Raw genomic sequence first — 20,767 nt, forward strand, 5'->3', positions numbered from 1 at the left:
CCTTGTCAAAATATCTTTATTATGTGATTCAGAGAAAATTTGTACAAGTAACATATAACAAATACAATCATAAGGGAGAAACTCCTTTGCGCATATACAAGAGTATACTAATCCAATGAAGATTTAACTGATATAATATATGAAAAAAAAGTAATAACATATATGCAAGAAGCTATAAAGTGACTCGCATTACAATAACGTCTTGTAATTAATAAATTCCTAATTTAGAATTCGTCTAATACTGTATATTTGAGTTTTTTAAACCGAATACTAGTATATGTGTACCCTTGTAGGAGATTCTGAGAGGACTTGTATGAATAAATATGAAATGTTTGGATGATCTCTGATGCTTGCTATGACAGCGGAGCTGTGTATATAAGTCTGACATTGTTCACCTGACTCCAAACCCTTGATGAAGGCACGTTATAAGTGACGCAATGTTTTGGGAGGAGGTGTTGGCAAGGCGAGACCGGAAGTACAATATGTGAAGCTGTTTATCCTGATTTTAAACTGTAGTTTACTGCTCTTTATTAAACATATCTTTGAACTACTACACTATGGAGTTTCCTTTATGTTGCATGTGAAAATTATATGGAGGGACCTCCTTAGAGATAATAGGGCAGATTCAGAAAGATGCGCGCATCTTTCTGCTGGCGTAACGTATCTCCGATATGTTACGCCGCTGTAACTTTGGGCGCAAGTTCTGTATTCAGAAATAACTTGCGCCCTTATTTACGGCGGCGTAACGATGTGTTGTGGCGTAAGGCCGCGTAATTCAAATGGGGATGTTGGGGCGTGTTGTATTTAAATTTTGCCTTGACCCCGTGTTTTTTACGTTTTTTTTGAACGGCGCATGCGCCGTCCGTGAAATATCCCAGTGTGCATTGTGCCAAAGTACGCCGCAAGGACGTATTGGAATCGACGTGAGCGTAAATGACGTAAAGCCGTATTCGCGAACGACCTACGCAAACGACGTAAAAATTTCAAAACTCGGCGCGGGAACGACAGCCATACTTAACATTAGCTACGCCTCATATAGCAGGGGTAACTATACGCTGAAAAAAGCCGAACGTAAACGCCGTAAAAAAATGCGCCGGCGGGACGTACGTTTCTGAATCGCCGTATCTACCTAATTAGCATATTCCTTGCGTAAACATACGGAAGCGCCACCTAGCGGCCAGCCTGAAATTGCAGCCTAAGATACGACGGTGTAAGACACTTACACCTGTCGGATCTTAGGGATATCTATGCGTAACTGATTCTCTGAATCAGGCGCATAGATACGACCGACCCCACTCAGAAAAACGACGGCATATCAGGAGATACGCCATCGTATCTCTTTTCTGAATCCGGCCCATTGGCGTTATTCTTGGAAAGCGTGTCCTATCTGATTGCATGACCCAGGAATAGGATGTTGTTTGAGTCTGGATTCTGGAGACACTTATTGTGTAATAAGCTTGACTGGACCTGTAGGCGGTGAGCGGCTGGGTTAAACCACAAGCACACTAGGGATGGTGGAAACCTTGTTGTTGATCTGGATTCATTGGATTCAATTTTTCTTCACACAATCACTTCACTTCACAATCACTATGAACTTCTCTTATTTTCATATTGCACTATCACCTTGAAGATTCCAGCACTGTATGGATTCTTTCAGTTTAGGCACTTTATATATCGCATTGTCACTTTTAATACTGTAGCACCTTATGGTGCGTATTTAAAGCTTTAGTGGATTAAGCAGGGCTGGACTGGGACAAAAATTTGGCCCTGGACTTCATCCAGACTGGCCCACTTTGACAGGCCTCTCCCATGGCGGCCGGACAACTACCGCCCCCCCCCCCCCCCCCGGCCGCCACCCAAGCCCCCTCTCCCCCTTCACTAGTCACTAGCCGTTCTACTTTATTAGAGTAGAGCAGCTGGTACTCTTATAGGCAGTACCAGTGGGAAAGCTAGACATTATTTTACCAGTGGCAAAAAATCAGTTCGGTGCCCCCCTTATGGGACAAGATTAGGCAGAAGTGAGAAACTCCCAGGCCATAGCTGTTGAATCAGCTGTCTGTCCCCTCCCCCATGCTCCTCTGGTCCTTCCCCTGCCTTTTTGTTCCCCCAAGGTGAGTGCTGCGGTGAGGGAGAGGAGGTGAGCGCTGCGGGAAGGGAAAGACAGAGGAGCAGGGGGGCAGCGGTCCGCTGTCACTGAAGCCGGTCCACTGAGCCACCGGCCCACCGGGAAACTCCCTGTAGTCCCAATGGCCAGTCCATTCCTGGGATTAAGACTTTATGACTGGTGCTTGATTTTTCACTACATGTGAGTTGCTAATTCTCTCTTTTCATTAATAAATATTCGATTTTACTGCACTTTACTGCTGTAGAGATCCCTTTAGTCTATTGAGGAGCCTCGTACACATGCTTAGATTTTCAGACGAACGAACGTGTTTTTTGTGTGTCATGTTAGTCTAATGTTGAAAGTGAAGAGGTTACTCACAATCTTGCTCCATAACCTGATGTTTTTCAAGAGTCAGCAAAAGTGGCAGCAGAAAATGCAGATATCTACATAAATAGGGGGTGTCTGACTGCAAAAGGGCTCCACCTAGTAGCTGGAAAGGAGGGAATCCACCACCAACTCTTTCAGCTGTCAGTCAAGTTTCCCTGTGACCAGCAGCTGAAAGTACTGGTAGCAAGAAGATATCACCTAATACCTGCAGTTGCTGTACTTGAAGCAAGCCTGGACACCTTAGAAACACTTGTTCTGAGCAGAAGAAACCAACTTCAGCTGGCCAGCACCCTTTCCTCTGTGCTGGAAAAGCCAAGGGCAACATAAGCAACCTTACAGCCTGTCATTATGGGTAACAGCTACTGACTTTTGAGAGACTGGAGCAGAAGTCACTCTTTTGCCTGAACTGGTAGACAAAAACAACATCATCCTCGATAAGTTCTTTACTCTCACTTGAGTTGGGGGAACCTGCTGCAGTTTACCACATGCATGGCTTTTCATAGATTGGGGGGCTGGGAGTGGGAAAAGAGAGGTTGTAGTTTCTGATGGGATTTCCTAGTGCTGTTAGGTGTAGATCTGGAAACTTCTTGCACTACGCACCCTCTAATGTCACCCAGGATTTACCAACCTGACCCACTGGAAATACCAAGGTAGAGTGCAAAGATGTGGGTTTGACATCTTGGTAATATGGACATGGATAGAGTAAAAAAGTTGGGTTGGAGGAGTAACAAACTTGCATGCACAGACACCCAGTACATGTATGCCTGATGTAGAAATGTAATTGTTGAACCTGATGACAATGTATTACCAGTGTTGCCACTGGGACAATGGGAAGCTGTACAGAGAGGATCTGTCCACTGAAGGCAGAAATGGACAAAGGCCAGCCTTTAACACTTGTTGAAGTTGGCACATGAAATTCCCCAGCAGGTCACTTGGGAATCACTAAGATCATGGCCCGAGTTATTTTTTCTGATCCAACATAATTGCAGACATAGCCAACTACTGTCTGTCCTGTGTTACCTGCCAGTCAGTTGTCAATGTTCATAGGGCTCCATTGCAATTTTTGCCTATAAATGCTAAACCTTGTAAGAGTGTGGTCGTGGATATCACTGGGCCACTATTCATTTCCAGCATTTCAGGCAATTTATCTTGAAAGTAGAGAACTATGCCACCTGGTACCCAGAGGCTGTGGCACTACACCCTCTCAAGGCAGACAAGGTTGCTGATGCTCTGCTGGCTCGGGATTGCAATGCTGATGGATTGTCTGTCAAGCAGAACCAGCAAAGTCAATGCTGTTAAAAGTAACTTTTAATCTCTTCCATGCAACCTCCTAAAGAGAAGAGGTGTGATGATACTGAGGTCTGACAAACTCCAAACTGTGTGGGAAGTGGGACTGAATACATTGCTATCCTCATTTTCCCCACATCAGATTAAAATTTCATGTATAGTACCTATGGATCCAGTATGCTCAGGCCTTATTTCCACCTGGCAGTTATGCTTCCCTTGAAACATTATGTAGAATGACACATTAGATAATCCAAAGCCTTCTCTTTCTTTTTCAAAGTTCTTATTCTCAAGAGGGATCTGCAAAAGTTTTTGCTATGTAGCATTTTCAAAATTTTAGCCCTTCCACCTCTTTCTTTTCAGCTTCTTTCCTATACCGTTTGCAGGGTATCAAAAAACCTCAGCTAGAGGCCCTGTCGTAAATGGCCTGGTATGCAGTTTTACAAATACACATTTGTGAGACTGGTGTCTTGACCAATGTTGACCTATAGCTGAACATACCATTATCAAACATACATATTTCATATATCCTGCTGTAATAGGTTTATGTTCCAAAATGTGGTTAGGTTAATGTAGGACGTAGATATGAGATTGTGTGTTGAGTGCGTTTCCAACACATTGACCGAGCTGAAGTATAGCAAACATATTTCCACACCTATTCTGGTGATGTTCTTTTAGGCTCAGTATCAATTTGTTTGCCATATAAACTTTGATTTGAACCTTTTTACTGCAGTGCCGCCACAAATTCTATGATGAGACGGTAACAGGCTGTAAACAAGCCACAATAGCAGCAATGAGTTTCCTTGCATTTTTCAGTACCAACTCAGGTGAATGCTGCAGAGCTAACTGGGGCAGTTGAAACGTCACCCAATCACTTCTATAGTTGCTCCAAGTGGCTGTACCCTCTCCAGAATGTCCTCTGCAATGCTTGAACCAGGGTTGTCAAATCCTAGCTTGTAGTGGCTGGGTAAGAAGCAGATAACAGGACTCTTTCCATACAGAGAATTTGTCACACTCATTTTACTATCACATAGGGGGATTGTGACATATGGACAAATATTGCATTGTTTGGAAGAAAACAAACCAAAAAAGTGCCATAAAGCATGATGCTAGTTCTGTGTATGCATTCTATACTTAATCTCTCTCTATCATACACACATATACAGTATCTCACAAAACTGAGTACGCCCCTCACATTTTTGTAAATATTTTATTATATCTTTTCATGTGACAAAACTGAAGAAATTAGGCTTTGCTACAATGTAAAGTAGTGAGTGTACAACTTGTATAACAGTGTAAATTTGCTGTCCCCTCAAAATAACTCAAATCACAGCCATTAATGTCTAAACCGCTGGCAACATAAGTGAGTACACCCTTAAGTGAAAATTTCCAAATTGGGCCCAAAGTGTCAACATTTTGTGTGGCCACCATTATTTTCCAGCACTGCCTTAACCCTTTTGGGAATGGGGTTCACTGGCGCTTCACAGGTTGCCACTGGAATCCTCCTCCACGCTGGTGGATGTTAACCACTTAAGACCTGGACCATTACGCAGGTAAAGGACCTGGCCAGTTTTTGCGATTCGGCACTGCGTCACTTTAACTGACAATTGCGCGGTCATGCGACGTGGCTCCCAAACAAAATTGCCGTACTTGTTTCCCCACAAATAGAGCTTTCTTTTGGTGATTTGATCACCTCTGCGGTTTTTAAACAAAAATAGAGCGACAATTTTGAAAAAAAAAATGCAATATTTTTTACTTTTTGCTATAATAAATACCCCCAAAAAGATATAAAAAAACATTTTTTTTCTCAGTTTAGGCCGATACGTATTCTTGTACATATTTTTGGTAAAAATAATCGCAATAAACGCTTAACGATTGGTTTATGCAAAATTTCTAGCGTTTACAAAATAGGGGATAGTTTATGACATTTTTATAAAAACATTTTTTACTACTATAGGCGGCGATCAGCATTTTTTTTCATGACTGCGGCATTACGGCGGACACATCGAACAATTTTGACACATTTTTGGGACCATTGTCATTTTTATAGCACAAATTGCTATAAAAATGCATTGTTTACTGTGAAAATTACAATGTGTGACCTCATATGTGTTTCTAACTGTAGGGGGACGGGGCTGGACGTGTGACCTCACTGATCGCCTCAGACGATCAGTGACACTGCCACTGTGAAGAACGGGGAAGGTGTGTTTACACACACCTCTCCCTGTTCTTCTTCAGCTCCTGTGACCGATCGCGGGACACCGGCGGTGATCGGGGCCGCGGTCACGGAGCTTCGGACCGGGTCGCGGGGCCCACGGCTGGGCACTTAAAGGGGACATACAGGTACGCGCCTGCAGGGCCGTTCGAAGACATTTGGGGGCCCCAAGCAAAAAAAAGTGACACTTCAAGTTGAGAAGCGGGGGGGTGGGGGTGTTGTCGGCTTACCTCTATCCTCCGCCTCACACGCACAGGGTGTGATGTTGGCAGATGTTGGTGTCCGCACAGGGGCCCCAGCAGGGAGGGACATTGCCGCATCGCTGCGTCCTCCTGCAGTCCGTTCAGCCGTGTACCATAACCGCGCGGTACAGGAGATTCACTTTGCTGTTCCCAGGGCCGGAATGAAAGGAAGTGAACACTCAGTGTGTGCACTTCCTGTCAGTCCGGCCGGGAACAGGAACCTGATTCTCCTGTACCGCGCGGTTATGGTACATGGCCGACCGGACTGCAGGAGGATGCAGCGGTACGGCAAGGGCCCTCCCTGCTGGGGCCCCTGGCAAGTGCTTGCTTTGCCTGTCGGGTTCCGACGGGCCTGCGCCCAATAGGGTTTAGGTCTGGGGACATGCTAGGCCAGTCCATCAACTTTAGCAAGTCAGTGGTCGTCTTGGAGGTGTGTTTGGGGTCGTTATGTTGGAATACTGCCCTGCAGCTCAGTCTCCGAAGGGAGGGGATCATGCTCTGCTTCAGTATGTCACAGTACATGTTGGCATTCATGGTCCCCTCAATGAACCGTAGCTTGGGAGCACTCATGCAGCCCCAGACCATGACACTCCCACCACCACTATGCTTGACTGTAGGCAAGACACACTTGTCTTGGTACTCCTTACCTGGTTGCCACCATACATGCTTGACTCCATCTGAATCAAATAAGTTTATCTTATCTTTATCAGACCACAGAACATGGTTCCAGTAGTCCATGTCCTTAGTCTACTTGTCTTCAGCAAACTGTTTTCAGGCTTTCTTGTGCATCATCTTTAGAAGAGGCTTCCTTTCTGGGACGACGGCCATGCAGACCAATTTGATTCAGTGTGCAGGGTATAGTCTGAGCAGTAACAGGCTGACCCCACCCCTTCAACCTCTGCAGCACTCATACATTATTTCCCAAAGTCAACTTCTGGGTATGATGCTAAGCATGTGCGCTCAACTTCTTTGGTTGACCATGGCAAGGCCTGTTTTGAGTGGAACCTGTTTTCAGGGTCTTGGCAATCTTCTTATAGCTTAGGGCAGGGGTCTTCAAACTATGGCCCTCCAGTTGTTCAGGAACTACAATTCCCATCATGTTTTTGAATGTCAGAGCTTTACAATGCCTCATGGGATGTGTAGTTCTACAACAGCTGGAGGGCCATAGTTTGAGGATTCCTGGACTAGGCCATCTTTATGTAAAGCAACAATTCTTTTTTTTTTTTTTTCAGATCATCATTCTTTGCCATGAGGTGCATGTTGAACTTCCAGTGACCAGTATGAGAGAGTGAGATAACAACAAATTTAACACACCTTCTCCCCATTCACTTCCGAGACCTTGTAACACTAACCAGTCACATGACACCAGAGGGGAAATGGCTAATTGGGCCCAATTTGGACATTTTAACTTAGTGGTGTACTCACTTTTGTTGCCAGCAGATTAGACATTAATGGCTATGTGTTGAGTTATTTTGAGGTGACAGCAAATTTACACTGTAATACAAGCTGTACACTCACTACTTTTCAATGTACCAAAGTATAATTTCTTCAGTGTTGTGACATGTAAAGATATAATAAAATATTTATAAACATGTGAGAGGTGTTTTCACTTTTGTGAGATACTGTACATACAGTGGATATAAAATGTCAGGTTTCTGATGTTAAAAAAACCCTCAAATAATGTGGTTGCATAAGTGTGCACATCCTCTTATAACTGGGGACGTAGCTGTGTTCAGAATTAAGCAATCACATTCAAAATCATTATAAAAAAAAAAAAAAAAAAAAAAAAAAAAAAAAAAGAGCAAGTACACATCTACCAAAGCATCATAGGGATCTCATTGTTAAGAGGTATCAGTCAGGAGATGATTACAAAAGAATTTCCAAGGCATTAGATAAACCCTAGAACAGGGATATGCAATTAGCGGACCTCCAGCTGTTGCTGAACTACAAGTCCCATGAGGCATAGCAAGATTCTGACAGCCACAAGCATGACACCCAGAGGCATGATGGAACTTGTAGTTTTGCAACAGCTGGAGGTCCGCTAATTGCATATCCCTGCCCTAGAACATAGTGAAGGCAGTCATCAAGTGGAGAAAATATATCACGACAGTGACATTACCAAGAACTGGACATCCCTCCAATTGATGAAAAGACAAGCGGAAAAGGGAGGCTGCCAAGAGACCTACAACACTAAAAGGAGCTGAAGGAATATCTGGCAAGTACCGACTGTGTGGTACATGTGACAACAATCTCCCGTATTCTTCATAGGTCTGGGCTATAGGGTAGAGCGGCAAGACATGAGCCTTTTCTTACAGAGAAAATGGTCCAAGCCCGGCAAAATTTTTGCTAAAAAATAAAAACAAAAAAAAAAACAACACATCTGAAGTCTCCCAAAAGCATGTGGGAAAACGTAATGTTCTGATGAAACAAAGGTTGAACTTTTTAGCCATGATTCCAAAAGATACGTTTGGCGCAAAAACTCTGCACATCACCAAAAGAACACCATACCCACAGTGAAGCATGGTGGTGGCAGCATTGTGCTTTGGGGCTGTTCTTTCGCTGGAAAAGGGGCCTTAATCAAGGTAGAGGAAATTATGAACAGTTCCAAATACCAGTCAATATTGGCACAAAACCTTCAGGATTCTCCTAGAAAGCTGAAGATGAACATCATATTTCAGCAAGACAACCAACTCAAAGCTTACATCCAAATCAAAGGAATGGCTTCACCTGAAGATTAAATGTTTTGGAATGGCCGGGCCAGTGCCCAGACCTGAATCCAATTGAAAATCTGTGGGGTGATCTGAAGAGGGTTGTGCCCAGGAGATGCCCTCACAATCTGACATATTGAGTGTTTTCGCAAAGAAGAATGTGCAAATATTGCCAAGTCAAGAAAGACTGAGTGCGGCAATAAAATCAAAAAGGTGCTTCAACAAAAGTATTAGTTTAAGAGAGTGTGCACACGTATGCAACCATATTCTTTCATTTTTACTTCCCTCCATCTAAAAGATTTAGATTTGTTTGTCTGAATTGTACAGTTTATAGATCACATTAAAAAAAGTGGAAAAAGTTCTGAAATAATTTCTGTCAAATTTGTTTACATAACAAAACCTTACATTGTAACAGGGGTGTGTAGATTTTTTTTATATCAACTGTATATACATTATAGACCACACTACATTCTCTGTGCACAAACTACTGTGATCAGCACAGTAGTCATTTTAGGGACAGTTTTGCACAGCAACTAGACATGTGGAGAAATTAGAAATTTCAAAAAGAAAGAAAATCCGAAAATGTAAAAACCCAAAAAACGTTATTATATAATAGGTATTGGAACTGCCTTTCAAATGTGTCTGTAATCGTAACCAATTTATCCAAACGTTACAAATTATCTGTAACAAATGGAACGGAACTAATAAAAACGTATTTAGTTTAGATGCAGCACTCTTTATTTCGGATAATTGGTAACTTCAGATAAATTTGTAACGTTCACCAACAACCAAGATTTAAAAATGAAATTCCAATACCTATAATGTAATAGTTATTTAGCATTTGCCTTTTTCAAATTTTCAAAATTTTGAATATTTTTTTTCTTGTTTTCCTCCTCCAAAGCCTAGGTGCGTCTTATGGCGCGAAAAATACGGTACATCTTAAGATCTCTAAAATTGGTAGAATCAGGTTACATATTCCTAGGGTTTACCATTAATGTTGATACTTCATATAATGGTAAAACTATTGGTAACCTTTTTAAAGTGACATTTATCAGGACATGGCAACAGACACTTAAAATGTCAGAACAGTAAGGAGAGGATAATCCATTCTTTCAATACAACATCCCCCCTCCACTATATTTTTTTTAATAGTGTATTTGTAATCATATTTTTTGTGGTAAAGGGCATCTATATCCAAACACCAATATCTGTATCAATATTCCCATTAAATACATTTTAAAATGCAATAGGATTTTTTTTTTTTTTTTATTAGCAACCAATAGACAATTAATGCAATAGTTTTGTGAATTTACATCATCCAGAATATTAAAAATGACAGCAGCCACTGTATTTCCATACAAACTAGAAGAAAACATTTACACTGTTTTGTTCTTGTTTTATTTACAAAATTGATATTTTAAAAGTTTGCCAAAACCACAAGTTAGGTCTACTCTTAAATGCAAGATGGTAGTTCTCTTAAGAAGTCCAAAGCTTATTTGGTCCAAAGTAGCCTTGAGCGGAGACATTTAGGAACGTGTGTATTTACCCCAGATGTGAAGCATGAACACAGAAGCAATAAAAAGTAGACTCATCACCAGTACTGGAACAGGCCCTCTATAAAAAATAAAAAAATTGTATCAAATTAATATGTATTAACATAACAATACTTGTAGGGTGAGAGATGATGTACACTACTGCAACATGATGCATGGGGAGCACAGTGGTTATCTCTTTAGTCCAGCAGCACTAGGGTCATCAGTTTGAATCCCAACCACGGCACAGTTTGCTTATATTCCCTGTACTTTCTTAGGTTACCCCGGTACTCCGGTTTTCTACCACACTCCAAAGACATGTCGGTAGGTAGATTGCAATCTCTTTGAGGGGAGGGGGACTGATGTGAATGTATTGTATATGTAAACATAGCTCCCAACCGTCCTTGATTTTGAGGGATTGTCCTTCATTGGGCACAAAGTCCCTCTTTCCTCCTCATTTTGGATCTATATAGTTATAAAATCTATAGTATGCAGCCATCAAAAAGCAATTCCCAGTGCCAAATCTTTCATCCAATTTCTAAATTGCCCCATTTGTAAATTCCAAAAGCCAGTACACAGGAATAAGTGGGGGGAAAAAAAATATTTTTTTAAATCGCAATAAGCGTATATTGATTGGTTTGCGCAAAAGGTTATAGCTTCTAGGGTAAATATTTATGGCATTTTTATTAATTTTTTTTTTACCATCAATGGCGGTGATCATTGATTTTTAATCGGGACTGCAACATTGCGGCGGACAGATCGTACACTTGACAATTTTTTTGGGACCATTGGCATTTATACAGCGATCGGTGCTATAAAAATTAACAGATTACTGTGTAAATGTCACTGGCAGGGAAGGGGTTAACAGTAGGGGGCGATCAAGGGGTTAACTTTGTCCTACAGAGTTATTCTAACTGTGGGGGGGATGGGACTGCCTGGGTGAGGAGACCGATCGTTGTTCATACTTCGTATGAACAGATCGCTCTCCTCACCACTGACAGCACGGAGATCATTGAGGGTGCACGCCCCCTAGTGGTCAAAAGGCAAACCAAGGTACAGCTATGTTGGTTCGCCCAGCGGAGCCAACCTGGCGCAGTATGACTGCGGCCGCTGGTCGGGAAGGGGTTAAGGGGCTTTGTGGCAGGGGCTGTGTCCTATGTCTATATACTTTTGCCAATAGGTGTTCCTGATAACCATACCTCCCAACTTTTTGAGATGGTTAAGTGCCATGAAAAAAATAAATAAAAAACCACCTCCATTACTAGTAATTTTTTTTTTTTATAAAAATGCCATAAACATATATTCCATTTTGTAGACGCTATAACTTTTGCGTAAACCAATTACTCAACGCCTATTGCAATTATTTTACCAAAAAATATGTAGAATACATATAGGCTTAAACTGATGAAGTTGGTTTTATAAAAATATAAAATAAGAGTTTTTAAAATTTACGCTCTTTGTATATAGCGCAATAAAAACCGCAGAGGTGATAAAATACCAAAAGAAAGCTTGTCAATTTTGTTTGGGTACAGTATCGCACAACCATGCAATTGTCTGTTAAAGCAACGCAGTGTCGTACTATAAAAAATGGCCTGATCATTAAGGGGGGAAAAAAAAAAAAAAAAAAATCTTCCGTTCTGTAAGTGGTTCACCCACCCCTGCAAAAATTAAAAGTCAGTAGCTCCACATAAGACACGTACCTATCCTGGAGTCCAGCACTGCTGCTGATTATATAAGCTGTTGGGTGCTGCCACCACCACAGGCAAGGGAACCCTGTAGTGTAGCATTACAGCTTCACGTCGGATCCCTACTGCGCGAGGCACCACTGCCCTCTCCTACTGGCCAGGTGTGGGGGAGAGGGAGGAGGGAACCGAGCTGTGACGTAATGCACCACAGCCTGAACTCCCGGAAGTGGGGACCGGATATGCGCTGCACCTCCCCAACAAAAAAAAAAATTGGCACCCTGGGGGGGGTCTAAGGAGACAAATGTAAAAGGGAACTGAGTACACTGTGACCCCCCCCCCCCCCTGAAAAATTGCCTGCCATGAAACCTGTCCCTTGTGTCAAAACTAGGGGTGCAACGGATCACAGTTGATCCGTGATCCGAACGGGTCACCCCCTTCGGATCACACTGATCCGCGGATTGCCACGGCTCCGGAGCTAGGCCGAAGCCGCGGCCTTTCCTAATGTTACGGCGGCGGCTCCGGAGCTAGGCCGAAGCCGCAGCCTTTCCTAATGTTATGGCTTCGGCCTACCTCCGGAGCCGCGACCATAACGCTAGGAAAGGCCGCGGCTTCGGCCTAGCTCCGGAGCCGCCGCCGTAACATTAGGAAAGACCGCGGCTTCGGCCTAGCTCCGGAGCCGCGGCCATCTTGGTACACCCGGCGGCGGCCCTCCTCTGTTTACACCCACAGAGGAGGAGCCCGCACTCGGACACACCGCTCGGGGAGTGCCTGTCGGTACTAGCTGAGGGGGGGTCACTGTACTGAGGAGGGGTCACTGTACAGAGGGGGGGGGAATCACTGTGAGGAGGGGGGGGGGGGGAATCACTGTGAGGAGGGGGGAATCACTGTGAGGAGGGGGGGGGATCACTGTGAGGAGGGGGGGGGATCACTGTGAGGAGGGGGGGGGGGGGAATCACTGTGAGGAGGGGGGGGGATCACTGTGAGGAGGGGGGGGGGATCACTGTGAGGAGGGGGGGGGGGATGATCACTGTGAGGAGGGGGGGGGGGGATGATCACTGTGAGGAGGGGGGGGGGGGATGATCACTGTGAGGAGGGGGGGGGGGGGATGATCACTGTGAGGAGGGGGGGGGGGGGATGATCACTGTGAGGAGGGGGGGGGGGGATGATCACTGTGAGGAGGGGGGGGGGGATCACTGTGAGGAGGGGGGGGGGATGATCACTGTGAGGAGGGGGGGGGGATGATCACTGTGAGGAGGGGGGGGTCACTGTACTGAGGAGGGGGGGGGGTCACTGTACTGAGGAGGGGGGGGGGGGTCACTGTACTGAGGAGGGGGGGTCACTGTACTGAGGAGGGGGGGTCACTGTACTGAGGAGGGGGGGTCACTGTACAGAGGAGGGGGGGTCACTGTACAGAGGAGGGGGGGTACTATAGTTGGTGGGGGGGGGGGGGACATGTGGATATTACAGTGGGGGAGATTTTTTTTTTTTTGCCGATCCAAAAAATGATCCGATCCGTGACTCCTGATCCGAACCTTGAGTTTTTTGATCCGTTGCACCCCTAGTCAAAACAGTTTGTGACCGCTGACTTAGACCACTCCGTTATATTGAATAATCTCTAGTATGTTTGATTGAACCAAATCAAGGCTGTAAAGGGGGGACAAAAAAATAAAAAATAAAAAAAAGGGGGAGGGGGGGCTGAGACGACATGAAACTTACACTTTAAGACCTGGAGAGTCCTCTGTATAGAATCTCCACATGCCTCCTGTGCCAGCAGATGTGGTCCGCCCAGCACTTCTTGCACTACTGCTCGTAGTTTTTCTTTAGAAGGTAGAGGGGGAAAAAAAAAAAAATATAAGAGAATGTAATTAGAAACAAAATAGTGGCATTCACAGAGCTGGAGTTCAGTTTTTTTCAGATTTGAGTTTCCATCTCTCCAAGAAGCACAGAGACATCCCCTACCCCTCCTGGAAACATCAGAAGCTAGGCCAAGTTAAAAAAATTAAATAAAAAATTATGATTTTTTGGGGCAACCAATTTTAAATAATCTTTTTTAAACTATTTGTATTTGGGGGGGGGGGGGGGGGGGGGAATTGGGAATCGTGTGTAAAAGAGACCTTTCATTTTTATTTAAAAAAAAAAAAAAAAAAAAAATTCCCTAAATAGCTTCCTTTACCTTAGTGCAGTCCTCCTTCACTTACCTCATCCTTTGATTTTGCTATTAAATGTCCTTATTTCTTCTGAGAAATCCTCACTTCCTGTTCTTCTGTCTGTAACTCCACACCAGGGAGAAATCCTTGCATTACTGTGTGGACTGTCGTGCTCGCCCCCTTCCTTGAGGGGGCAAGCAGGAGAGTCAGGACGCTCTCTATGTTGCAGATAGAGAAAGGTGCTGTGTGTTAGAGGGCGCCCTCAAGGGAGGGGGCGAGCACGACACTCCACACCAGGAGAAAGCCTTGCATTACTGTGTGGAGTTACAGACAGACGAACAGGAAGTGAGGATTTCTCAGAAGAAATAAGGACATTTAAAAGCAAAATCAAAGGATGAGGTAAGTGAAGGAGGACTGCACTAAGTTTTTTACCTTTACAACCCCTGTTGACAGATAACGAAACCTCCAAGAGGTAATAAGCCTCTGGCAATTAAAACCTGGTTGGGTAGATGGACCTAGCTCCAATAATTTTAATCATTGGATAAAAGTTCAGAAGTTCTATTCCAAATGCATTACATGCAAACTAGTGTCACCCAAGAAGTTTGTTCATCCTACCTTTGTCTCACAGTAGATCCTGCTGCTCTCGGCGAAACTGCTTTACTTGGTGATCGGCCAGAGGCACCAACACTGGCGGAACTTGCTGCAGGGCCAGGCTGAAATATAAAATGCATACATTTGGCATCACCTATAAAAGCCACTGTCACAGAATCAGAGATCAAGCTTTACAAGAGCTTGCTGGACAAGGCCCACAATAATGGAGCTGAAGGGTGAAAGGGTTTCTAGATTAGGCTACAGGTAAATAATGGTGTGCACTACAACCATCTTTGTACCACCAACACAAATGGTGGTGAGTGTGTGCTCAGAGACCAATTTCATCTCCATAGGGTAATGCCAGGAGGGCAAGTCCAAACCACTGTTTCCCCATGATGGAGGTTCGTTTTGCAGCTCAACATAGAGAAAAATAAATGGGTTCAACCTCAATCTAAGCTTATAGTGTATACCTGGCTTTAGCTTACCAAAATTAAATGCTTTTTCCAGTAACTGAAAAACAAAGTGGAACTAAATCCATGATTTAAAAATCCTATTTAGCCAAGGAAAGTCTTAAAGTGGTTGTAAACCCTCAGCTTGTCACCTGAATGCATTCCGTGCATTAAGATGAAAAACCTTTTGTGCCCATACAGCCCCCCCCCCCTTTTTACTTGAGCACGATCATTCCAGCCACAGGAACAAACAGCAGCTGCTGTCTCGGGTCCTCATTGGATAGATTGATAGCAGCAGGAGCCATTGGCTCCCACTGCTGTTAATCAAATTCAGTGACACGGGAGCGGGGCCGAGTCCTGCCGTCTCAGGAGAGAACTCGCACGAGCGCCCCCATGGAAAAACGGCTCTCAGTGGGGGCACTCAAGAGGAGCGCTGCGGGGGGACCACAGAAAATAAGGATCAGGGCCGATCTGTGCAAAACCCTTGCACAGAGGAAAAAAGTAGAACATGCGTTTTTTTGTTGTAAACAATGAAGCTTTACAATCACTTTAAGCCTCATACACATGAGAATATCGGACAATTTATAGTTTTTTTTTGCATGCTAGTCTCATACTGAAAACCAATAGGTTACGAAAGAAAATGCCCATACGACAGAATACGGAAGCTATGCAATGTACTGTATGCTTTAGTTTCCGAGCATGCGTGGTTCTGGTCACGCGCTCTCTTTCCGTACAGCTATCATACTAGCTACACAATAATAGTTTGCTCTGTTATTGTATGAGAAAAAGAGTCATGTTTGTTCCTTCAGATATTTTCGCATGAACTGTCACGATCGGCTCTCAAAAGCCGTGTACCAATGATCAGATTATCAGACGATCGCTCCAAATGCGTTTTTCCCCATCCGATATTCCGCAACTGCCATGTTGCTGCACATGTGATCAGTTATGACACCAGTCAATTGATGGTTTGACAGTTTGGTTGAGGGAAGAATCAAATGGGACAGTTAGCATTTCTGGCATGCCAGGAATGCAACTGTTTTTTCTAAACTGTTAGGCCTCGTTCACACCATATGTAGAGAGGTCAGTTTGTTCTCCATGTGCCTCAGTTCCCACCACAACACTAGTATCATATGCAGATTTATTTCTGCACAGCAATGTGAATAAAACTCACCAAACGCACATGAAAACTGATGTAAAACTTGTGTCTCTGCAAAGGAAATCTGCGTATCCCCCCCCCCCCCCCCCCCCAATTAGTTTTTCTGAACGTATGGTGTGAACGAGGCCCTATAACAGTGATGGCGAACCTTGGCACCTCAGATGTTTTTGAACTACAATTCCCAAGATGCTTATGTACTCTACATTATAACCGAGTATCATGGGAAATGTAGTTCCAAAACATCTGGGGTGCCAAGGTTCGCCATCACTGTCCTATATCGATGGGTTTAGTTCTGTATATTCAAGGTAGCTGTGAATGAGAACGGTCACAGCTGCTTCTGCTTGCAACCGACCTGTCAAGCCATCAGATAAATGGTTGGTGTCATAGCTGAGCACTATGGCAACTGCAGGTCAAACAAAATCCAAGATGGCAGCTTCATTGACTGTACAAAGATAGGAGAGTTTAGTTCCACTTTAAAATTACCATCTTGACATCTCAATTATGCTAGGGATATACCTGGTAGTTTTGTTGGCACTTCAATGATTCTGCCGCAGCATTCTCCCATTGGTTTAAATTTCCCAGGTTCAGAACTAGTTTTCATTTTTTTTTTACAAAATTCTGTTTAAATGGCCTTTGACAGGTGTTAATGTAGGGCACTGATTGGCAATGTGATGGGCACTGACTGGCACTGTGGTGGCGATTCTGAGGGGTCACCGACTTATGGCTCCATCGGTTGTGCCAGCTAATAATCAATGTGTCGATTATCAGCACAAACCCCCCCTCTGATAGGGAGAGCCGCCGATTGGCTCTCCCTGTCAGCGCGAACCGAGGAATGCAGTTTACCGGCACTTCCTGGTTCACGCAGTGATCAGCTGCGATTGGTCACAGCTGATCATGTGGTAAAAAGCCTCTGATAGAGGCTTCTTATTACGATCGGAGATGCGGCATGTCAGAATGACACGCTGCCCTCGCGGGCGCGTGCCGGCATGTTATCCTGCTGGACGTTAACAGACATCCAGTCAGGATAACAAAACCACTACCTGGACGTCAATATGCCATTGACCAGGCAGGAAGTGGTTAAAGCCCAACTCTGGGCTTGTTGAATTGGGGGGGGGGGTCCTTGGGACCTCCACCTCCTCGCATTGAATGGGTTAAATGCTTGTGAAATCTTTGGTTTTATTTTTTTTCATGTGTCGAAAGTTAAAGACGAATTCCAGGTATAGACAAGTTTATAAAAAGTGACGTTGATCCAGCTTGGGCCAACTTACCTATGGGAATGATTTACTAAAAGGTAAATCCACTGCACTGCAAATGCAGTTGTTGTAGGGCTGTTTATTGAGCTTGCATGTCCCCCTCAGATCTACAGGGACTGCACTTCCAAACGCACAGTGGATTTGCCTTTAGTAAATAACCTCCTATGTGCATATATCATATCTGGACGATTCCCCTGGAAGCTGGAAATCACTTAAAGGAGTTGTAAAGGAAAATGTTTTCTCACCTTAACGCAATCTATGCATTAAGGTGAGAAAACATCTGATACTGCCGCCCCCCCTTATACTTACCTGACCCCTCGAAAGTCCAGAGCGCGGTCCCGAGATCCTCTTCGCCGCTCAGCCTGGCTAGAGCGGATGGATTGAGAGCAGCGCAGCCATTGGCTGGCGCTGCTGTCAATCACATCCAGTGACGCGGTGCGGGGCTGAGTGATACAGTGAGCGGCTAAGGCTGCTCGCTGTATCACGGGAGCGCGCCCGCAATTAATGACCACCATGCGAGCTCTCTCATGACTGTGGTGAGTAATTGCAGGGAGGACCAGAGACAGCCGCCGAGGGACCCCAGAAGACGTGGATCGGGGCCACTGTGCAAAACGAACTGCACAGTGGAGGCAAGTATAACATGTTTGTAATAAAAAAAAAAAAAAAAGGAAGAAGAAGAAGAATTTCCTTTAGTAACGCTTTAAGTAGACACCATTACTCCTGTGATCTTCACTTGCTTTCGGATTCTGTGCCGATTGGTTTGGCTGCTGTATTCTGAACACAGGTTGGCTGCTCAGCACACGTCCCAGTCAGAGAATGCTTTACTTTTTCGGAACTAATGGAAAGTATTCTGTGATAGGATTAGATGATTAGATGGTGAGTGTGTCATCACCGCCCCACCTTGTCCAATCAAAAAATGCTTTCCATCCATTCAGAAGACAAAGCATTCTCCAAACTGTACCTGTACTGAGCAGCTGACCTGTGTCCAAAAATTCAGCGGGCCAACCAATCAGCACGGGACCCAGAAGCAAGTGATCACTGGAATAGAGACGTCTACCTCAGCAAGTTTCCAGCTTCTAGGTGGATCCGCCACACATGGTATATACACAGATATACATAGGTCCAAGCTGCACCAATGTACATATGTTTGTTTATGTATATCTGGGATTCTTTAGAATTGATGGGTAACTGCACAGACATATGAAAATACACACAAATTAAAAAATGTAGAGAGAAATATATATATATATATATATATATATATATATATATATATATATATATATATATATATATATATATATATATATATATTACACACACATATACACACCCCAAGTGGTCTATTGGTTGCAGGACACAGGTGATTCTGGTATTCCACTAGCGTACATCTGCTCAGTACGCATGTGAACATTAGCGCAAACATACATCACAAGTCCCTGTTCCCATCTGGCATTTTAGGATCTCAGGCAGAATCGCTGTATTTCTGGCTTTGATCCCAAATAGCATTGCAGTACTGGCAAAATGCGCGTTCTGGTGCCATGAACTTCCGATGGCACCTAAAACGCGGTGTGGTTTTGCTGTGACAAATCACGCTGCAATTCACATTGTGCAAAGCTTGTTGTCCAAAAGGATCTCCCGCTACTTTTTGGGCATAAGGATTCACGTGGCAAGACTTCACGGTGTTTAGGTGCCATTAAAAGTGAATGGCACCCAAATGTGCGTAGCGCGGCTTGCCACTATCGTGGTGTGCTTAGAGATCGCAGGCACAGTCACATTCTGCTCAAAATACCAAAACGTAAAAGGGGCATCACATTTGGTCTATAGACAGAAAGATCTGAACGCTGGGCATGATTACTGATCACATCACAGCTGTGTGCACGGGGTTCATACAAAATAATCCTGTGTTTAGTGCCGAAGAAAATAGAACAATGCCACGTTTAGGGCATGAGCCCCAAAACCAATGACATTGTAGAAGTGTATGGAAAGCTCCAGAACTGCCAACACTGCAGTCTGGGTTACCAATGCTTCATCTATTTAGGAAAAACGACACCAGAGACCCTGACCCCACACACAGATGGACCCAACCTCCTATACCCCCACACAGACGGACCTAACCTCCTATACCCCCACACAGACGGACCTAACCTCCTATACCCCCACACAGACGGACCTAACCTCCTATACCCCCACACAGACGGACCTAACCTCCTATGCCCCACACAGATGGACCTAACCTCCTATGCCCCCCACATAGATGGACCTAACCCCCTATGCCCCACACAGATGGACCTAACCCCCTATGCCCCACACAGATGGACCTAACCTCCTATGCCCCACACAGAAGGACCTAACCCCCTATGCCCCACACAGATGGACCTAACCCCCTATGCCCCACACAGATGGACCTAACCCCCTATGCCCCACACAGATGGACCTAACCCCCTATGCCCCACACAGATGGACCTAACCTCCTATGCCCCACACAGATGGACCTAACCTCCTATGCCCCACACAGATGGACCTAACCTCCTATGCCCCACACATATAAACCTAACCTCCTATACCCACACATATAAACCTAACCTTCTATACCCACACATATAAACCTAACCCCCTATACCCACAAAGATAGACCTAACATCCTATACCCACACATACAGACACCTAAATCTCCGTCTTACCATGTTGCTGAGAGATGAATGAGTCCACTACACACACGAATGCTCCGCTAGGATTCGGCACAAATGGGAAGGCAGCGTCACTTCAATGCTGAAAAGAGCTCCCACGTAACAGGAAGCTGCTTTATTGACCAATCACGCTCCTCGATTCTCCCTCATACGGGCAGTGCAGCCTTTCTATTCTACGCCCTCTTTAGTCCACGTCGTCTTCCGTTCCATTGGTCTGATGTTCGGGGAGACAGCCATTTTGTCGAAGATTAAAGAGTGGTTAGGACCTATGGAAAATGTCTCATCAATTATGGCGCCGTAGTTTACGACTATTTTATGCTTGTT

At 44.4% G+C, this 20,767-nt stretch overlaps 1 protein-coding gene across 1 annotated transcript; it reads right to left on the reverse strand.

Annotated features, from left to right (window-relative positions):
• Window positions 1-10,202: 10,202 nt before the first annotated feature.
• SEC61B (SEC61 translocon subunit beta) lies at window positions 10,203-20,563 on the reverse strand. Its single transcript, XM_040353348.1, has 4 exons — window positions 20,438-20,563; window positions 14,920-15,017; window positions 13,874-13,975; window positions 10,203-10,554 (listed from the first exon to the last, which is right to left on the reverse strand). Exons 1-4 carry the CDS (start codon window positions 20,438-20,440, stop codon window positions 10,467-10,469), a joined length of 291 nt encoding a protein of 96 aa, XP_040209282.1. The 5' UTR covers window positions 20,441-20,563; the 3' UTR covers window positions 10,203-10,466.
• Window positions 20,564-20,767: the final 204 nt, after the last annotated feature.

The sequence above is a fragment of the Rana temporaria genome, chromosome 5 (assembly GCF_905171775.1).
Source record: "Rana temporaria chromosome 5, aRanTem1.1, whole genome shotgun sequence".
NCBI lineage: Eukaryota > Metazoa > Chordata > Amphibia > Anura > Ranidae > Rana > Rana temporaria.